This window comes from Anoplophora glabripennis, unplaced genomic scaffold (assembly GCF_000390285.2).
Source record: "Anoplophora glabripennis isolate ALB-LARVAE unplaced genomic scaffold, Agla_2.0 scaffold555, whole genome shotgun sequence".
In the NCBI taxonomy this organism is placed as follows: Eukaryota; Metazoa; Arthropoda; class Insecta; order Coleoptera; family Cerambycidae; genus Anoplophora; species Anoplophora glabripennis.
In genome coordinates this window covers 151,605-174,985 of record NW_019416692.1, presented here as the reverse complement: position 1 = coordinate 174,985, position 23,381 = coordinate 151,605, and the positions used below count along the sequence as shown (strand labels likewise).

Genomic DNA, 23,381 nt, shown 5'->3' with positions numbered 1-23,381 from the left:
AACTGCATGGATATACCTTGAAAATATTTTTCACTGTTAATACAGGACACTTTGCAATAAGTGAAATGTTTCGAAGTTTGCACCTATTTTGTGAACACCCTGTAAAAGCTATAATAATGAAACTTTGTATTTAGGGTTTTGAGGTGTGATCAAATCGAAAATGCTATCCATTTTTTCTTAAAAAATTGCCTAATATGTTTTTTAATTTTTGAGGGTATTTTCTTAATGATATTAGGCCGTAGAAAAGATCACATGTCAAAAAATATAATATTCAAAATTAGGCCTTTGTGAGTACTACCACATAAAAAAAAGAATTTTGGAAATCGGCCAACGCCATCCTAAATACGGAGGTGTCCCGACTTTAAGTGAAACACACCGTATATATCTCCTCATGAAAGATTGAGTTGGTACTCTCAGATATTTGGCTACATGGAGATCATATAGAGATTTAAGGTTTTCTGCCGCAATTTTTCTTAACTGAACACTGTGCGCCGTCCACACGCTCAAATTTTACCGTGCAAACCGAATTTGCACAAACAAAATCTTCAGCAAGTCGAAGTTTACGCAAGCCGCGCTTTTCAGTTTGTGCGAGATAACGTTTTGCCGGCCACACGTCCGGGCTTCCCGATACAAACTGGTTTGTGCAGGCAAGCGCGCGGTAAAGCCTGTATGTGTGGCCGGCCCATTAGTCATCTAGGCATTAATTTACTAAGTTCAAATACTACAATACAATGCTCCGGAGCAGTTTTAACGTTTCTTTTCCAATTTTTTAATTTTTGTCCCACTCCAATTATTTCTAAAATACTACCAATCTACGCTATTAAAGAAGAAAGGTAGATGCTTTTGTTAAATTTTTTAAGCGATAGCACAACTAAAATAAACTTTTATGTAAATTGCTCGAAATACCCGACATTTAAATGCATAGGCAGTCGGTATTGAGATATTTATTATTATGCTATAAATTCCATAGAATTTTGTAAGAATTTCTCGAAAATGGTTACATCTAGCGCGATTAAAGAAGAGTACCTACTTTATTCCTCTAATAGATGGATAATCGGTTGTCCGTAACTGATATCTGCAGTAAAAAATTGAATTCAATTTTTCTCTGGATTTTGGTGATATTAATCAAGTACGTACATGTTTTTACCGTAAATACAAAACTAAAATATATTCAGGTAATTGGTCACCTTAAAAACTCATCGAATTTCATTGAAATAGGTATCTTAAAAACTAACGGAATTATCAAATAAAATAAAAAAACAAAGTTAATTGTGCTAAGATAACTTCATTTAACCTAAAACAGCTACCCTTGAAGTACAGCTACAGCTACCCTTATTTACAAGGCACCTTGTATGTTACTATTAACATGTAGCATAAATATTTATATAAATGATCGCGTTTATATCGAAACGAATTCGTTTTATTGATAACAAACTGTTACACCTTTTTCACTTAAAAAGTATAAAAATCTTAAAAACGCCAAAAAAAATTTGAAAAGGTAATTTTTTTTCAACTGCCAAGGGCGCTCGGCCTCCGGATCCGAAAAATATGGGAAATGTATACTTTAATAGAAACAGTAAATAGTAACTTTTAATTCAATCATTTTTGGACTAACATAAGTTGATTTAAATTCAACGATTCTCTATCTTAGGAACCTGTTTTGTAGGACACTCTGTATGAACATTTGAATGAAATTAACTGCAATTCTTTTATTCTATAGAGAAATTCTTAGTTTTAAAATTGACATTTGTGATATGTGCCCAATAATTATTATTAGTTTCACAGTGTACAAAATTTCCTTTATTTACTACAATTTAATACAGTTTAAAAACTTTGAGACTTCTCTATGACAAAATGTAACTCGCCCCGCGCGTTAGTGAGGCTGTTTTATATTTTTCGTTGATGCTCGAAATTTTATAGATTTCTAAAAATAGTATAGAACAATCTTTACGTTTCTGAAAACATAAAAGAAAGAAATAGAACAAATTCTAGAAACAAATAAGTAAAGAAGTGTATAAACAAAGCACACTGGGCGAATTTCGCTACACTGCTCCCCTCCTAAAGATGATCATCCCGATCAGCAATCAAAGTCCTACTCAATGGGTGCTGGATACCGGGCCAAACGATCCAGGAGAACGACTTTCATTTTTGCTCTGGGCCCTCTCTGGATCCTGTAGACTACGTCGTTTGAGTACTCTATATGGGCCTTCCCAGGAGTTCCGGAGCTTTGAGGATTTTCGTTTTCTCCTTATTTGGCTAGTGTTGGCACTGACATCTTACCGGGTTTTTAGCCGATCGCTTTCGAACTTTATTTTTTGTCGGATATTGTCATGGATGGTATCGATTTTTTTTTTTGGCTAACTCGGATGCGTAGTCTTCTGGTGTGTCAATTCCATTTTCTGGACGGCCATAAACAATGTCGAAAGGTACCCTTACCAAAGACTATGCTGGCTGGTATTCTTCCGGTAGAAAAAAGGTCGGTTTGGTGTTCATTGACAACTATTCTTCAGTGATTCTCCACCATGCCGTGGGATTGTGGATGCAGTGGTGTTCTTCTGGTCTTTTTGATATTTATCATCTGGAAAACTCCTTGGAATACATCTGATTCGAAATTTCGGCCTTGATCCGATTGTAGTTTTCTTGGAACGCCGAATCTGCAGAAGAGGTTTTTAATGAGAACTTCTGCTACCGTCACTGTCTTTTGATTGGGAATGGGATATACTGCTGTCGATTTACAGAAATAGTCAATCGCTACCAGAAGATAACAATTTCTTAGCAAAATATAATATACCTACATTTTGCATACATTGACAACTTTGACACTTCTCAATAAGAAAATGTAACTTAACCCTTAAAAACGCTCATTAGTGCGGTCGTTTATATATTTTTCATTGTTTCTCCAAATTTCAAGAACAATATAAAAGAATCTCTAAGCTTCTAAAAACATGATATAATGAAATAGAACATATTGTAGAAACAACGTGAAACAAACATGTGTATAAACAAAGCACGCTAGGCGAATTTTCCTACAATAGAATTAAAATCTTAATTCCTCTTGTAAAAAGATCTTAAAATTTTGTTCGCCTTATTACCTTCTTTTCCGTTTAGAATCCCCAATAGTAGTACGAATTAAATAGATATACTTATACCATACACCAGCCCTTTGCAAAATTTAGATAATCATGAATAGACAGTGAGTTTCCTACACCAGCTGCTTCATTCGTTATATTTATCGACATTAAAGTTAGTTGATTAAAAAGGGGAATTGAGATTTCTCACCCTTGGGTATTTAAAATATTCACAGATTTTTTAACCCGTGTGTGTAAAATATTTACATTTAAATACGGTCCAGTATATGCATGGAGAGAAAAAGCATAGCTATGCCTCAAGGTATTTTTTAACTGAAACCATTGGGGTGTTCCGTGTTTACCTTCCTTTAGGGGAAATTATATTTGCTAACATTTAACATTGTATGTGTTTATATTAAAACACAATGTGTGGTAACGAGAAAGTGGACATTAAATTTTTCACTTATCAGAACTGCATAAGGCTAAATGTTTTCGTTATTAATTTATTCAAATTGAATCGTTTATTTAAAAAAAAGGCATCTTCAGGGTAACAGTAGAATACAAATAATGCCAAATTTAAAAAAGAATAGTTGTACAGGCTGGTCCCTTTTCGATGGGATTTCAGGGTATCTCAGAAACTACTTACTAAATATATGATAAACCTGACACCACGTTCTCAAGCTCGATTTTCATGGCAAACTCGATTGTCAAATCAGAAATTTGCTATCTTCATTTGTTTCTGAGTTCACACTTTTTAACATGTCTGTATCTCAGCTGTTAAATAAGTTAGAGTTAAAGTGAAAACAGCTCAAGACTAATTCTTTGGCGTAGAATTGAATGCCGGTATTAGATTTTTAGTAGGTCTTAAGATTCCGGAGTTATGACCCAAAGTTATAATTTTTTAAATGGAAATCGTAGCTGGTTATGACCTAAAAAATGTAGATTTTTTTTGCTTTTCAGCAATATACCACATGCTATAGTTATTTTTCCAAACACAGATGATACGGGGTATTTTATATATAAATTCGATCCTTTTTTACATTTTAATACGGCTGGCTATGAAAATACATACAAAACTATAATTTTTACTTTTACAAAACTCATATCTGTTGTAAAAATATGACGTTTATTTCAAATATATATTACAGATAAGAAAAGACAGAGTTTCCAAATTTTTATTCCACTTCAACTGAAGTTACAATATTAAACGTAAATTAAACAATAGTAAGTACCTACATCAATAAAAACTTTCAAACATGACTAAATGTTCAAATTGCCGTCCCTCAACTGTCACACATTTCACGCATCTTCTGGCAACGCTTCGGGTAGCATTCATTAAATGTATAGGTATTTGAAATATTATTAAAAGGCATTTTAAATATAATATTTTCTAGAAAACCCCAAAGGAAAAAGTCCAACGGACTCAAATCAGGTAACCTAGGCGGCCATCTGATCGGTCCGTTTGTTCCTATCCACCTATCTCCTAAAATTTCGTTAGTATTATATTATCACACGGGTATATGTTGTGCATTTAAAATAAATGTCATATTTTTACAACAGATATGACTTTTGTAAATGTAAGAATTATAGTTTTATCTGTATTTTCATAGCCAGTCATATTAAAAAGGAAAAAATATATATAATTTATATATAAAACACCCCGTATGTCCCGTGTTTGTACAAATAACTATAGCATGTGATATATTGCTGAAAAGCGGAAAAAAATCTCTATTTTTTTAGCCCATAGTCAGCTACGATTTCCATTAAAAAGATATAACTTTGGGTCATAACTCCGAAATCTTAAGATCTACTAAAAATCTAATACCGGCATTCAATTCTACGCCAAAGAATTAGTCTTGAACAGTTTGCACTTTAACTCTAACTTATTTAACAGCTGAGATACAGACATGTTAAAAAGTGTCACAATAACGAGAAACGCCCTGTAACTCAGAAACAAATGAAGTTAGCAAATTTCCGATCCGACAGTCGAGTTTGCCATGAAAATCGAGCTCGAGAACGTGGTGTCAAATTTATCATATTTTTAGTAGTTTCTGAAATACCCTGAATTCCCATCGAAAATGGACCAGCCTGTACATGCACTTTTTTAAATTACAATATTTGTCACAACGTGTCCACCATCTCAAAATTACAATTGTGGTAATATGACAATAAGCCTAAAAAGCTATAGGCTAAGCCAACTGACACTTTTGGGGAGTTTCTTTCACAGGATGTACAAATTTGATCTGGAATCCCTCCTGTTAAATTTTAGTGCATCTTACGATTTTGATTATTATTTTTCTATGTTTAGAAAGTAAAAGAATCAAAAAATCTTATTTTTTGCTTGTTTAAAATTGTTTATTAACGATTTTTTACATAAAATGTTTCTTTCAAATTTTTTAAATAAGCCATTTTGATGGGAAATTCAATTCTCTATAAAATTTTTCCTATGAACTATACCGAAATTTTGCTTCGTTTTCGTGCTATATTTAAAAAACTGCAAAAGTGCATTTTCACCACTGTCTTCAGTTTCAATCCTCTAATTTAATAGCACCCCGTGTTTTTTTCATTTTTAATCACCCTTCCAACAAGTCATGTGATGAAAATCCTTGAACGTTTTATAAATGTGACAAAAATCGAAAAATTAGCTACTTGTAAGTTTGAGCGGCCCATATATCAGTCAATTTTGATCCAAAAATACTTTACAACCTCTTATTTTGAAGGAAAATTTATCTACTTTTTTTTATGAAGCAATGCCTATACCTATCTTTACTAAAAAAAAACTAGAGGCAAAAAAGTAAAAAAAAATAAAAAATCCAATTTTTTCCATTTTTTTTTTCAAATTGTGTATTAACGATTTTTTGCATAACATTTTCCTTTCAAACTTTTTAAATAGGATATTTCGATCGAGAATTCAATTCTCTAAATAATTTATCCTATGAACTACAGCGAAATTTTGCTTCGTTTTCGAGCTACAATTAAAAAATTTCCACCCTCTAATTAAATAGCACTCCGCGGTTTTTTCATCTACACACATCATGACACTGAACGATTCATGTAATAAAATATCTTGAACGTCATAGTTCCTTTTAAAATCCTATAATCGATAGCCTATAAATGTTATTTCATTTCAAATTATTGGAACCACCATTTTAGCAATACATAATGTAAATTGTAGCTTTCTTCTTCTCATGTGAGAAATATTAAGTTAAATAAATTGATGAGAAACTACTGTTCCTAATTTGCAAAATGAATACGATTACTTAATTATTATTATTTCAATAATTTTCTATAATTTTTTGCCAATTTAGCGTTGTAATATCGTTTTATTTTGACCCCAAGACTCTTGGGTATTCCGAGGACATAAATGCACTTATAGATCCAAGAGAAGATAATAATTTATTGCATATTGCGATAACACGGTAAATAAAATTAATTCAATATCTAATTGAACTAAATCAATAGCATAAAACATGTCAGTGAGAATTAACAAATATTATCACCAAAAGTGAAGTGAAACTAATTTTATTTTTCCTGTCTCCTTGAAGTATAACTTCGAACTTGATCATAAACACTAAAAGAAAAAGAAATGATGGACGTTAACCTTTAAAATAATTCTGAAAAACGTATACGTTATTATAAATTAATTTATTAGGCCAATCAATTTTAAAAAATCATTACTCTACCATTTTTTAAGTTGTAAAGCTGACCTTGTGCACAAAATTAGTGAATTATATGTACTTTAAGTGAGCAAAAAGCAGGCGCTTCGGACCATTAGTTTTGGCACAATTATTGCAGAGTGAATTTCTTGGTGCATTATTTTGAAAAGTTTCTGGATGCGTTGAAGGTGGTCCGATTTTAATTTTTCAGCCGGATTTTAAAATTAGAAATACAATACTACAAATCGCATATTCTAATTTTCCGATAAAATGATGCGAAATAGGTGAAAAATTCCTCCAAACGTGCTCAAAAACGGCCGAGCGCGCGTACGCGGTCGAGTAGTGGGGGAAGGTCGGGAGATGAGGAGCAGTGGATATACTCGTATGTATAGGTATACATTTTTTTTAAAGGTAAATTGGAGTAGAAACCATATACGCATATATCTTCTATATGATGACATAGTCCGTTTGCTACTGGTATTTTTGTCGCAAAATCACTGATTTAATGGCTCTATTGATTGGCCTTATCTGCCCTATAGTTTTGAGAACAGTAGAGCCATATCATTATGTTGTATATGATATTAAAACTCTAATTTTGGTTTTAGAATAATTTCTTTTCAGGGAAAACTGCATAATTGCAAAATTCCACAACACTAGACTGTAACCTTTTAGACGGTTTTACTTTAATGTGAATAATGTGATGTATGGAATGACAGGCGCAAAAAATATATTTTAAGCTCGACTGAAGCAAAAAGCACATTTCATTTGTGGATGCTCTCTTGTGTGTTATGACTTTTTACAATGTCTGCTGTCTCTACTGCTCTCTACCTTTCGTGTACCACCAAAGCTTTTATTTCGTTGGAGTAGTCTCTTTTTCGTTTCATAATTTCGTTTTATAGAGCCAAATAACATTAGTTGAGGCGAGAAAAGAAAGCAGACTATGAAACATTTTCAGCCAATTTTATCTATGTTGATAAATTCTTTTGAAACAACAACGGAGATGTTTCTAATCTATATAAGATTAAAGTTTTCACTCACTATTACAGAGTAACCGCAGTGTAAGCGCCTTATATTTAATACCATGATGGGTAGATCAAGCTAAGAAAAATACGCCACGGATCTGAAACTTTTTGAGAAAATTCTATTTATTTTAACTTTGCGAATTTTACAATCAGAGGTTACAAAATAAAAAAAACTACTAAATTGTAATCTAAAGTCAGAATTTCCGAATCAGTTATTGTTTAGACCCTACAAGAAACTAGTCTGGAAAGCGGTTTTCAAACTGACTGGAGTAGTCAGAGATTGGAAAACATTTGAGCTCATGAACCCTGTAGATTTATAACCCCATAAACCGGCATGTGCGAGAGAACCATGGGACCCTAACTGAGAGTTATCAGACTTCTCAGACCCATAACCCAATAACCAAGAAACTTTAAGAAATTGAGTATGCGCTACTGCTATCACTTCATAATTCCTTAACCAAGGGCATGGAAACTCCTGTAGACTCATGATCTGGGGCATACAGATTTTTGTTACGACTAGGAGCTTCTTCTCTTTGTATCTACATTGAAAAACAAAATAGTATTTCCTTGATTGCATAATCAGTGATCAAAATCGTTCCAATAACAAGTTATGGGGTTGCGAGGATATGCTATAGGGTCATAGAGTTATGATGTAATGAGATTATGAATTCAAATGTTTTTACAATCATTGACCAAGGCGACCTAACGACTTGGCATGCATGACATTGATATGAAAAGTCAAACAACGCTGACTGTAGTTAGACTTGGATGGGTGATCATCCAGGGAAGGTTTGCGAGCGATGCTTCTCCACCTTCTAGAGGCTTGTATGTCAGTGTATTCACAGAAATTATGCAAGTTTAGGTTAGGTTTATATAGAAAGACATACCATCATCCCTCGGAAAGGACGCAAAACCGTTGGTTCCTTGTCTAAGCAAGTAAAAGATTCGTAATCTACGACAAAGTAGGGGTTCATCAAAATTTTCAAGTTGGTTGGTGTCGCGTCGGTGGTTTTTGGCCATAGTATCAGAAATAGGTCAACATAGAATAATAAAAAGGAAAACGAAATCACTGACTAATCAAGTCGGTTTAAATTCTCGAAAACCGTTTTCTACAGAAATGTTTCGATGTTAGGATCAAAACATGAACTGATTTCAGGGATTTTAACCTTAGTTTTGAATTCAACGAAGCAAAATACTGTGGGATACAGTGGAGTAATCCACAGCACAGCCCACTTTTTTGTAGCGCTAATTAACTATATTTTTCAGATATGCCTTTATATTTTGTAGAAGTATTATACAGGGTGTTAGTAAATAAGTGCGACAAATTTCAGGGGGTGATTCTACATGAGAAAATAATGGCAGTTTACTTATAAACGTATGTCCGCAAATAATTCGTTTTCCGAGATACGGGGTGTCAAAGTTTTTCTTAAAAACTGACGATTTAATTTATTGCTCTGCCGCCGTATTGGTGCAAAAAAATAAAACATCTTAACGCGTAATTTTTATTTCTTTAATACATTACCTAGTAGGCTACTGTCAACATTTGTCTGTTAAATACATTTGTCTGTTTTTAAGAGATGTCAAATTAGCGTTTCGTCATTATTAATTTATTAAGCTTTTAGTTTGCTATAACATTAGTGTTAATAAGTAATTAATTTTTCTTTTATCGAAAAGAATGGAAAATTTTACAAATGTGGAATTGTCAGACATGCATTTTGTTTATGGTCGAAGTAATGGAAATGGTCGGCTAGCTCGACGATTGTATATTGAGTTGTATCCAGGACTAGGGTACCTCATCACACAATATTTGCTCGTCTTCATCAACGTTTGCGCGAAAATGGTTCATTTAAGAAACAAACGGTTGATTGTGGGCTCCCTCGAGAAGTACGAACTGTGCAACTAGAAGAAGCAGTTCTCGAGTTAATTGCGAAGTCACCTGAAACAAGTACTCGAAAAATTGCTAACATATTGAATGTAAGCAACTTCACTGTATTTAAAATTCTTAAAGAACAGCAATTGTATCCATTTCATATTGAACGTGTGCAAGCTCTACTACCTAGAGACTTTTTTCCGCGCCTATTTTTTTGCCAATGGATTAATAATCAACTCGCTCAAATTCCTAATTTTTTAAATACTGTGTGTAATGCCGTTTTGTTTACTGACGAGGCTACTTTTGGACGACAGTGTATACGAAATTTCCGTAACAATCACTTATGGGCTGAGGAAAACCCCCATGGAATCTTTGAAGCTCATTTTCAGCATCAGTTTTCCGTAAATGTATGGCTTGGGGTAATTGATGATCATTTAATCGGTCCATATTTCCTCCCACAACGACTAACAGGCGAATCCTATCTTAATTTCCTACAGGAAGAGTTACCTGTTCGTCTTCAAGAAATTCCTCTACAGCTGAGATAACACCTATGGTCTTTACATGATGGTACACCAGCCCATTTTAGCATTAATATACGTAATCACTTAGACACAGTATATCCAAATCGTTGGATGGGTAGGGAAGGTACGGAACATTGGTCTGCTCGATCGCCGGATTTAAATCCTCTTGATTTTTGCATTTGGGGTTTTCTTAGGTCATTAGTTTATTCCACTCCCGTTGATAATGTTGATGACCTGAGGAATCGAATTATAGTCGGCTGTGAGACAATAAGAAATATACCAGGAATATTTGTGCGAATACGACAATCAATGAGGCGAAGAGTTGAATCTTGTGTCACGTCTGAGGGAGGTCATTTTGAACATTTGTTGTAGCTTTGTGCCTTTTCAAAATTTTATTAGTGTTATTATCTGTTATTAATCTGGTTTAATGTTATTGTATTAGATAGTTCTTGATAATGTATTAAAGAAATAAAAATACGCGTTAAGATGTTTTATTTTTTTGCATCAAAACGGCGGCCCATACGAAGAAAAGGCAAGTGAGATTTTTTGTCACAAATTGAACGAGGAATTCAAAAATGATTTTTAATTTGTAATATTTCAGTGGCATACCATTTTTTTCTTAAAAAAAAATTGAGATTATTACCCGTACGCGCGCCAATGATGAACATAAAATTCCTAATTGCATGTCAAAAAATACGCAATAACTACCTCTTAAAACCCACCAAATTTCATTTGCACATATCGACCGGTTTCAGAACAATAAATTAAATCGTCAGTTTTTAAGAAAAACTTTGACACTCCATATCTCGGAAAACGAATCATTTGCGGACATACGTTTATAAGCAACCTGGCATTATTTTCTCATGTAGAATCACCCCCTGAAATTTGTCGCACTTATTTACTAACACCCTGTATAATTTAGAATTTTAACGATTTTTTTATAACAGATGTTGCTTATTACTAATGATAGGTAAGGGTCCGAAATTAAAAAAAAGGCTTAGCTGAAAAAAAGTTGAGGCAATGTAGGCACTATCTTAAAAAATTAACTGGGTTAATACTGAATTTTCAAAAAAGTATTACATGATCCATTAGAGTTTCTAGTTTCCAGACAACTTATATAGGTAAACAGTGGCATTTTAAATGTACCTACTTCATGATTCAGTTCCAGGTAACCTCAATCACTATCATTTAATGCCTTAGTATCAATTTTATTGATCTATAAAGCAGATCATTCTTTCATATAGTTTTAGGTTTATTAATTTTCTGTTTTAGATTAAAAAATTGCTCAAAAATTGAAAATAATCGAGAACTGTGCACTTACTGGCACAATCAGAAAAAAATAAAGTTTGTTTTGTTATTTCACAACAATGTGTAACTTCTGAATTAGGTTGGGTATATTATTTTACTAAAATAATCGGTGTTAGTAAAAAGTAAAAAGCATCTTCCAACGCCTCCTGTTTTGTTTATAAAACAGAAACAAGATATAAAGTGAATGGAAATGAGTGTTGAGTGACAAGTGTTCACTGATGAGTGTCAAGTAATGAGTGTTGAATGAGTAAAGTGATAAAAATAGGAAAGTTTAAACCAAATTTTTTATTAAAAAGATCCTAGAGTAATTTTCCGAAAAATTACTTTCACAATAGTTCACTCTAAATAAATATTATTGTCAAAAATTTGTTTTAAATAAATTTTAGCAGTTAACTTTTACTTGCAATTGTTTTTTAAATATAATTTTCAAACTCTAAAATACTACAAACTTCCATAGGTACCTATAACAACGTTCTAACAATTAATAATTGTTATGCAAAATTTTTTTGGGTTGTTTGCCCGCACAATACGCTACTTCGTTTAGCTAAACTTCGGGCATGTGCCCCCCTAATTTCCCCAAACTCGTCCAGGCAGAAGGCCAACACACCGCCTGTACATGCAAATTAATATTTAATTTTCCGCGAAACTTCCAACAAGTCCCCGGAATGTGACACTAATATATGATATTCCAGCCGGAAAAACTCCACACAAAGTAAACCTCAGACCCCACCTCCGCGTCCCTAATTCCCAGTTTAATCAACCGGCTTTAATAATTAATAATGGGGGAGTTAAGCGCCGGACGCCCTGTATATTAATTATCACCATAATTATGTAGTTTACATAAAATAAAGGGACATTGTTAGCTCGGAGCTTGTCGGCGTGATGACGGCGAGTCCTCCGAGAACTAATTAGCAAAGTTTGGGAACGCCGAAGGGATAGCGAGTCGTGCTACACAATTCCGCCATCGGCGTACAGATACTGTAGCTGGAAAGTTGCGGACAAATGATATAAATGAGGCCGCAGCGTTACAGAGGTGTGCCCGGAACTTTTTGAGAGGCACAAAGCACACTACACACAATTTTAAATGAGATGCTCGTGAATAGGGTCAAGTGAGCACTGTAACATTATTTGTGTTGTTTGCAATTGCTTGTTTGTGGTAGTTTTATATTTAACCGGGTATTTTGGTGCAATAAAAAAGAAATAAATTTAATTTAAAAAAATATTTAATACATTTTCGATAATTAACTCCTTGTGTCAAAAAGTCAAGGAGGTTTTTTTATAAACTTATTTTTGATTAACCAGAGGCGGGAACCAATTTATAGGTACAATGTTTCTGATGGTATATTAAATAGACGAGGTTCTTCCAAAATCAGACATTTCAATAGCTCATGTATAATACCAACATAGTTTAATTTATTGAAATATGTAACGTCCTTGAACGGATGAATCAAGTACTATCAACAACAGTAACAGATTTTAAAGTCATAAAAATTGAAGGCCTTGGTGGAGAAACCCGTCCATTTTTTTAATTAAAACTGACATCATATTTTAACTAACATGAATAAAAGAACGTTCAATAAAACCAAATAGTGAAAAAGAATTATTGGAATATGCCGCACTGTGGAAACTTATTGAATTCATATTTAGAAATTATATACCCACTTATTAAAATCTGTTATCAGCAAAACAAATTTAATTTTATAGAAAGAAATACGTCATTCCGCATTTACAAAAACCAAAATACTAGAGCGGAATCCTAATTATTTATAGAAAAATATGAAATTTATAAGAAAAGTGGGAAATGCTTGAAAATTTGTTCATAGGAGTTTCGAAAATTACCGATGACATTCTCGAATTATATCGATGGTATATTGAGAACAATCGATATCTTTCGATTGTGCCCTCTGTAAATAAATATGAAACAATTATTTACTCAATATTATACATATAAGTAAATTTAATTAATTGTAGCTCCTAGTATTTTTGTCACCATAATAATAACTATGTATTTAATCGTTCGGTCATAAAATACAAGTACAAATAAGTACATATAAAAACAAGACAATCTGAAGCTATGAGAAGCTTGAACCAATTTAAAAAGCAATTATGTGAAGTTTAAAAGGAGAAATAAGAGAGAAATATAAAGTTTAAGTTTTTATCTAATAAGTAACTTAAAACTTTATAGGAGGCGAATAAATCTCAAAATGATAATTAATTAGTAATCCCTATTGAGTAGCACAGTTTATGAACAATAAACGGTTTTCGACCTAAACTGCTTATATTTCTTAACTAAAAAAAATTTTATTGGCTTATTTCGACTAATTTAAAAAGGAAATAAGTCTTAATTTATAATGATGTACTTAATGTAAATTCCATTAGCTGCATTACTAAGTACACGCCATAAGGATACAAACAGTTATTGTAATTTGAAAAATAAAAAGTGTATGGTAATAATAATATACAGGGTAGCCCATCGAAAACGTACCGCAAGGCATTACAGGGTAGTAATGAACTTTTCGGCAAAATCCAAAAACAGGTAAAGTTTGCTTCTGAGGGGGACAACTTTTGGCGCAAAAAGCATAGCAAAATCTTCAACCCCCTAAGTGGGGGTGCCATCCCCCAAATTTTTTTAAATGGGAATGGGGGTCAAGTGGGGGGTCATTAGAAAGGGCTTTTAATTCTCTATACATCGATTCTTACTTTTTGAAAATCGATCCATTATTTTAGAAAATATGCAGCTTTGAAAATACGAACAATATTTTTGACGAGAAATGCGAAAATCGATTTAATTTTACTTCAAAACTTACGGTATTAGCTTGGTAAATTCCTTCAAAAGAATTCGCTGTTTTTTTTTTCTGATTTGCGAATTCTTTAGCCTGATTTTGGTGAGCAAAAAATTGTCCGCTTTTTGTTTCGTATTTAGATAGGCCACAAGAAGTTGCTAGATAACTGTCTTGTGACTTGTAGTTGAAGAGTACCAATACTGCCGAGTCTTTTAAATTGATTAATTATGGTGTACTCAATTCCAGAAAGAGTAGAAATTATTGAGCTTTTTTTCAAAAACAATGAATGCGGAAATCGGGTCGCCGAACTGTTCAACCAACGGCATCCTGAGAAACATGCGTCTGGAAAAATTGTTCGCGAATTGGTGGCCAAATTTCGCGAAACTGGCTCCGTTCATAACAAAAAGAGGCAGGTTGAAAATCCGGTACTAAATGAACCTACGGAAATAGCGGTATTGGGGCAAGTGGCAATGGATAGTACGCTGAGTACAATGCAATTGGCTACTGCGACAGGAGTGAGTCGTACAAGTGTCCAACGAATATTAAAAAAATACAAATTCCATCCTTATAAGATTCGGCTAGTGCAAGAGCTAAATGAAGACGATTTTGATCGTCGTTTGCAATTTTGCGAAATAATGACTGAACGAGCGATAAACGATAATTTCCTCTTTAATGTGTGTTTTTCGGACGAGTGTACGTTCTTCTTGAATGGTTTAGTGAATCGCCATAATTGTCGTTACTGGGCTGATACCAATCCAAGGATTTTCCATGAGACACACTCCCAACACCCCCAGAAGTTGAATGTATGGGCAGGTATTTTTGGAAATTCCATTGTAGGTCCTTTTTTCCTTCCTGGAAATTTGACAGGCGATATGTACTTGGATTTACTACAAAATGTCATCGACCCAGCTCTAACAAATATCATAGAGGACGACCCTGCTTACAATGAACACGAACTGATTTTCCAGCAAGACGGAGCTCCTCCACATTACTCGCTCAATGTGCGCAATTACCTAAATGAGACGTTTCCAGGACGCTGGATAGGACGAAGAGGTGCAATTGAGTGGCCCCCTCGGTCACCCGACTTAAATCCTTTAGATTTCTTTCTCTGGGGGCACATTAAAAGCAAAGTTTACAGCACTCCACCTGATACCTTGGAAGATCTGCGAGGACGAATCATTAATGTATGTCGCGAAGTAACACCGCAAGTGCTCCAGAATGTTCGACAACGGTTTGAAGACAACCTGTATCATTGTATGCAAGTTGGCGGACAACATTTTCAGCATTTACTTGACTAATACCGTAAGTTTTGAAGTAAAATTAAATCGATTTTCGCATTTCTCGTCAAAAATATTGTTCGTATTTTCAAAGCTGCATATTTTCTAAAATAATGAATCGATTTTCAAAAAGTAAGAATCGATGTATAGAGAATTAAAAGCCCTTTCTAATGACCCCCCACTTGACCCCCATTCCCATTTGAAAAAATTTAGGGGATAGCACCCCCACTTAGGGGGTTGAAGATTTTGGTATGCTTTTTGAGCCAAAAGTTGTCCCCCTCAGAAACAAATTTGACCTGTTTTTGGATTTTGCCGAAAAATTCTTTACTACCCTGTAATGCCTTGCGGTCCGTTTTCGATGGGCTACCCTGTATAATCAAAGAGTACAGTCGAACATGAGTATAAACAGGTAAGTTACTGCATAAATTTAAAATTATTAATAATAAAAACATTGGTTAAAAATATTTTACAATATCTGGTGATGAAAACAATAACATTGACAGATGAGAGCATTTTTTTAATTTTAAAAAACAAAAGGAATTGATTTAGTAGAATGAAAGTAGCAGTCAAAACAGTACTCAGGTTATTTGGTTTTTATACCAACAAAATTGTATATGTAGATTTTTCCTTGATCAAGAGAATGAGGTGTACAGAATTTGAACAGTTTGAATTAAATTCTTAATAGCCTTTTACTTATTTTCCACGATAAAGCATTAAGCGGCTACAAAAGTAAAAATGTCTCTCCAAATGTAATGAACGGGAAAATACAAAATTCGCCTTACGACTTCTGCATCGAAATTGCAAATAATCATTTCTATTATAGGATCGGTAATGGCATCCTGGTTCGTTCGTAACGAGCACAATAATAAGGGTGTACAAGAGTGAAACAGAATTGTAGAATATTGCCCTAACTTTAATTTATAATATTGTAGGCAAATCTGGAATGTGTTGGTAGCTAAAGCGGTTGAGATATGTGGAATTACATATCATCACTGCTGCTCTGTAATGGAAATTGTGAGATCACAATTACGTTTAATGGATACGGATAAACTCATGAACTGAAACATTCAATCAAATATTGTCTTTGTAACATCGTTTTCACCTATGCTCAACTAGCTGTAAATTTGAGATATAATCAAATTAGAAATTGATAATTTTGAACTAGACCTTTTTCATTAATTTTTGTTTTCACTGGTAACAAAGTTTCAAAACAAATATAATAAACTAATAGGACAAATAAGCACAGCAACTGATATTTTTTCTATATTTATTTTTTGTTTAACTAAATCTAAAAATCTAAACTATCTATTGTTAGTCTGAAATTTTATTTAATAAGTTCTTCTACTACACATTTTTGGTGAATAATTCGATAACACAAAATTAACTCAACATAGGAAAAACTCGAATCCCATTCTGCTGATAGCATGCACACAGAAAATGCAAATTCAATGATAAAATCATAAAATAAACTTCTGATGAACATTTCAGGATAAATGTAAAATAAATTTCATACCATTATCTAATTCTGGTCCTTATGGACAAAGCCATAAGTTGCTATTAATTTCTATTTGCTATCTTATCGATTTGACGCCCTTCTTGATTTTAAGGAAAGCTCTAAAATGGTTATAAAATTTAATATTAATCAATACACAAAAATGAATTTACATGCGTATAACCTTAAACTTGTGAATATCTTTTTTCTCTGTAGAGTTCTGAAGAGCCGCAGAGGTTTCAGCGGTCTTATATTTTCAAATTGGGCTTTATAGAGGAAAGAACCTTTCCAATACAACCTCTATCTACGATTGACTCTAGAGCAGTCTGTATCTCAAATCATTATAACAAAATATTGGCCAATTTTCGAATACCTATCGCCTTTCCGTACTACTTTCGCGGTTATATACCTAAAGAACCTATGATAAGCAAGTATCAATTTTACTATGACAATAAGTGTCACGAAAAGATAATTGCCAGATGGTTAGAAACATCTTGAAGTTTACTTTTTACTTTTTCAATTTCCGGTTGACAGCTAAGTGACATTGGGTGACTAAATGCAGGAAACAAAATAATAAGCCATTTCCCTTAAAGACTATAACGTGTCTTCAGGCCTATAATTTTACTTAAAATCCTTTATGGTCTTTATTTATTGCATAGAAGAGGCCAATATTTATAATTAGGTGGATAAATTCCAAACTATTCCGAAAATCTACTGAACACCCTATTTGACACTAGTGACAGTTCTTAGTGACCGTACAAGAAGAACATGCATTTACCCAAGCGCACCAGCATTTTCCTTGAAATATCACAACTTTCTAAGCTGCCATTAATTGTTAAATAAATAAAGTAATAAATGGAACTTACCTATCTTGTAAAATAAGGTTCAACCTTTAAAATGGGATGTCGTGCGTCTCAATCCATCCAATGGAACCAGAGATATGGTAAAATTTGTGCGCGCGGAGACGGAAAATGTAAGATATTTGCAATAACTTTGGTTAAAGTTAATCTTTTTTAATTTTCAAAAAATCATAAAAAAATGTAGTAGCTATAATAATGAACTTTTTACAGCCATTTAATTTGTTAATAACAATTAAACTGACTACTTTCAGGTTTTGCAAAGTTTTTTGGATTCGGGAGGTCAAAATAGGTAAGAATAAGTTGTTTGCAGCCGTAGCACTCTGATTGACCACGTAACCCTATCTGGCTCCTAGACTAATAGCTAAGTCATTCTTCGGTCGTTTCACCGATAGTATGCCGATAAGAACTAATAAGTTCGAAACCTATCTACATCCACTGATTTTACAGACAAATAATCTTAAATGTCTTGTATATTTGCTGGTGTAATTCAATACAGGACAGGATTTCAGTCCGCAAAATAGTTACTTTCCGCAATGTCATTAGGTAAAAACTATTAGTATTATTTTAAAGAAATATTTACTATTTGATGTTACTTTCTCAAATGTCGTTTTCTTTTTTTCTTTTTTTATACATTTGAAATTTGGTGTGCATAGTAATGTATTTGTTATTGCCTAAACTTAAATCCAGCTATTTAATAAAATGGCCAAATCGAAAAAAACGACTTGTCTAAATTATTTTGGTCTTGATATATATTGAATTTCAGATGCGCAATGGCGGTTGATCAAATATTTAAATATATAATATAAAATCATTATTAAATAATTATATTTACCAAACCTAAATACAACTTTTGCACAGATCTTGTGTGTTTGTTATTACTACGCCGGACTCTTCATTATTTGTGTTTCTCGTTGTTCTGATTAAACAAAAACCAGAGCAACATTTCAACTAAAGTTATGACCAAAAGTATAAATAGTTGCAAATGTCAATTCTCTTCTCCCTAACTTATCCTATCCTAACCTAACTTAACCTAACCTAGCCCAATCTAACATAACCTATCTTTAATATAATAAACTGTCACGTAATACTTTTGTAATTGTCACTCTTTATATTTTCATTATTTTATTATACAGGGTGGCCAAATGAAAACGAAACAGAGCCATTTTCAGGAACTGCGTCAAGATTGTAGAAAAACGTTCAGACCCGTCGATTTTAGATTAAAGGGGAACATTCTTTGCTGGTATTTTTTACTCCGCCACTTTCACCCCCAAGCAAGGGTAAGCATCACCCCAAAATATTTAAATGGCATTGGGAGTTGAGTAATATTTCTTTTGAAAGCTCTTACAATTCTCTTTACAACAGACTTTAAATTTTATAATTCCGCCAAATACTATTAAGAATTTTGATTTTAAAGTTGAAACTTATGTACAAACAATTAGTAACGGTAAAAATGTCAGTCAGTCCAGTTAAGTACGCCAATGGTATAAATTTAGTATTTCGTGCGTTACATTGGTTTTTGGCGATTTGTTATCACTTTCGTAAAAAAAAAAAAATTGTAAAAAACAGAAATGAATACACACATATGAACGTAAAATTAGTGGATTCCAAATTATTTTCTAGTATTATTTGGAAGCGTTGGTTGGTAGTTTATTTAATTGTGTTTTTGAAAATTAAACACTATGGTTTATTCCATTGAGGAAAGGGTAGATATCATTTCGCTTTACTTTATGAACAATAAATGCGCGAATAGAACAGCTCAGCTATTTAATGAACATGAAGATCGACATGTCAGGAAGAAATATGTTCTAGAGTTAGTAAAAAAATTTCAAGAGACAGGGAACGTAGCCAATAAAAAACGAGAATTTGAAAAACCTATAATTAATGAAGCTAGTGAAGTTGCAGTTTTGGGATAAGTTCATCGTGATCCTACAATAAGTACGAGGCAACTGCCATCTGTGTCTAATAACAATCGAACTAGAATAGAAACCATTTTGAAGAAGAATAAATTCCATCCGTACAAAATACATTTAGTCCAGGAACTTCATGAGGATGATTATGACCGCCATTTGCAATTTTGCGAAATAATGAGTGAGCGAGCAGGAAACGATCCACAAGTTCCTTTTTAGCATCTGTTTTTCTGATGAATGCAGTTTTCTATTGAACGAAACGGTAAATCGTCACAATTGCCGCTATTGATCCGATTCAAACCCAAGAGTTTTTTACGAGGTGAATACACAGCAACCGGAAAAATTAAATGCATGAGATAGAATTTTCGGTGACCGGCTGGTGGGTCCTTTTTTTCTACCTGGGAATTTGACTGGCCAAATGTATTTGCAATTACTGGAAGACGGTATTGACCCTGCCTTGATTGATATTATTGAAAATATTCCAGAATATGATGAAGATCATTTGATTTTTCAACAGGACGGTGCTCCTTCGCATTATGCGTTAATTGTCCGTCAGTATTTGGACCAACGTTTTCTACGGAATTGGATTAGGAGATGAGGCAGCATTGAGTGGCCTCCACGATCACCGGATTTATCGCCCCTTGATTTCTTTTTGTGGGGATACCTAAAAAGTAAAATCTATAAAACACAGCCAGCGTCGCTGAAAGATTTGCGTCAAAGAAACGTCAACGAATTCCGTCGAATCACTCCGGAAATGCTTCGGAATGTGCGCGAACGTTTCGAACAAAATCTTTATTCTTGTATGGAAGCGGGCGGTCATCAGTTTGAACATTTAATCAAGTAAGTAGTAAGTAAGCAACTAAACATAATTTAAATTTTAAAATATATTTTTTTTTTCAAAGTATTAGGCGGAATTATAAAATTTAAAGTCTGTTGTAAAGAGAATTGTAAGAGCTTTCAAAAGAAATATTACTCAACCCCCAATGCCATTTAAATATTTTGAGCTGATGCTTAGGTACCGTTGCTTGGGGGTGAAAGTAGCGGAGTCAAAAATACCAGCAAATAATGCTCCCCTTTAATCTAAAATCGACGGCAACTGAGCGTTTTTCTACAATCTTGACGCAGTTCCTGAAAATGGCTCTGTTTCGTTTTCATTTGGCCACCCTGTATTTTCGGGCTAGTATATGTTTTAACGAAGAATTCTATAAGCAGATAAATGGCCCTGAAATATTATTAATGTGAATAAAATCTATTATATAAAAAAAAATAGATTCAATGTAACCCCCAGTAGTTCTAAATTTTCTATAAAACAGGTGCAAGTACTCACTTGGTTCATGTACAGATTTCTCAAGTTTCTTTGCTGTCACCTCGACCAACAAATTTCCTATCTTACTTTAAAACATATCAGAAACTATAATTTTCAGAAAGCCAGGCACGGAACTTTCAAAGAAGGAGACAGAAGTAAATGCAAATAGCGAAGTTATGAAGTCTGATCTCATGATTTTCATACCGTGACTCCACTACGTAAATATTTTCTTATCAAGTAATTCCTCATTTGAAGGCCAAGGTTTCATTATTCAGAGAAGGGCGATAATAAACAGTCAGCGACTTATTCAGTAAGTAACTTATTCCAGATCATGCCTACGATATCCGAGCTCGCAGATAATCGGCAAACACAATGAATACTTCCTTCTCGGTAAATAGTTGGAAGAGTTGTTTAAAATATCTGGTACTGTTGGCGTAGATAAGGTAATTTCCATGTTTTCAGTTTGAGCATTTATTTAACATTTTACCCATCAAAATCCGCCTAATAATAATAGCAAGTCCTAAAGCAAACAACTTTAGGAAGGCACCCTTTATTTGCATTTAATTAAAAATTAACCATCGAAACCCTAACAGGTAAAATGTATGTGTATATAATAATTTAATGTGATGTATATAAATTTTATATCGGACATCCGTCTGTTAGGAAATCAGTTATTTAAGGACCTTTCAAAATAAATTTTTCGCAACACTTTTTCTGTAATAAAGAACAAACAAACAAAAGAATCATTTTTGTCGATTTAGCAACCAGTGCAAATCAAATGCATGGTAGTTATAACTTTGTATATATTTTTCGTTAGTATGTATTCTAAAGATTAACACAATACACACATTTTCTATATAAGAGACCTGATCTTCAAAGTATATTTGCTTTTAATCATTCCAAGTCTAGGCATAATATAAGTATGTAAACTAAATGAATTCATAAGCAGAACATGAAAAAGACTGGCTATTTGATGATAAACCAGTGAAAATTCAAACACACACACACATCATTCCAAATCACAAATTAATTTTGAGTATTTACTATAAAATGAAACGTGAAAAACTTTCTTAAAAATTTCTGTAGGAATATATGCCCTCAGTTAAACTTATTTAACTTTATTATTTCGCAAATAACATGCTGAAGAAAAATGTATAAAATAAAAATAAATATAAAATATAGTTGAGGACGTAAATGTCAATAAATTTTAAGGATAAAAGAATTTTAGCATTTTGTTAATACTACTAATACTACTACTTACTACATATTTAACACTATGAAGAATAATTGTTGTAGTCTTTAAAATGCAATCATAAATTATCTACATTTTCAGTGAGATACCTATTTCAGATTAAGCAAAACTGAATTTATAAAATCAACCTTCTTTTATTGCAATTGGCGTATCTAATATTTTTTCTTTTCAGTGGCAGAAATATTCCATTAAATAAAAAGGCGTACATATTCTAGAAATTGGGACAACGCATTTGAGTTCCATATTTACTTACAAGAAAAGGGGTGTCTTCTCATCTTAAAATCATAACATAGACTTAGAAAGCACCTTGTGGAATGCTTAGTTCCCTAGAACTTTACCATTAGGTGCTAATAAAATGTAACTAATATAGAAAGCAACTTGGAAATATTGACATAGATGTACAAGCAGGGTACGACACACTTAGGAATTAGTATTTCTGTTAAAGTTAACAAGCAAGTGATATTGTTTAAAAGATGCCTAAGATCTGCGGCTGTTTTCAAGGAGATTCTACAAAATTTTAATCAAATCTATTCTGTGCTCTCGAATTGATTTATTTATTTATTCAAAACGTGAATCCAACCAATTTTAATACATAGTATCTCGAAAACGAAACAAATGACGACCAACGTTCGTATGAAACTGTTTGCTTAAAATTAATTCTTTACATGAATCCTCTGTAATCAAACCCCGACAAATCCACTTTTTACCAAAATTACCTTTAAATCTATTTACAATATATATTTAAAATTTGCTTCAAAATTCTACAAATATCGTGCGCCTTGAAATCAAATCCATTTTAGCCAATAACAAGGCGCCATTTAATCACGTGATGACAAACTCTCTACATATTACAAAACAAAGTCCTCCGCCGTGTATGTCTGTCTGTCTGTTCACGATAAACTCAAAAACTACTGCACCGATTTTCATGCAGTTTTCACCAATGGATAGAGTGGTTCTCGTGGAAGGTTTTAGTATATAATTTGTTAAGTTTTTGTATACATTAACGATATTTGTTGGAGGTGTCGGAAAAAAATAAGCCGTCTGGGAGCTTTCAACGAA

The 23,381-nt window shown here is 33.1% G+C and overlaps 1 protein-coding gene across 1 annotated transcript in view; it reads right to left on the bottom strand.

Annotated features, from left to right (window-relative positions):
• The window catches only part of LOC108912086 (transmembrane and TPR repeat-containing protein CG4341-like), a 129,113-nt gene extending 108,000 nt beyond the window's left edge, over positions 1 to 21,113 (bottom strand). Inside the window, exon 1 of the mRNA XM_023455244.1 lies at positions 21,092 to 21,113. Coding sequence (XP_023311012.1) covers positions 21,092 to 21,100 — 9 coding nt within the window. The 5' untranslated portion in view covers positions 21,101 to 21,113. The remainder of the gene's footprint in view (positions 1 to 21,091) is intronic.
• Positions 21,114 to 23,381: the final 2,268 nt, after the last annotated feature.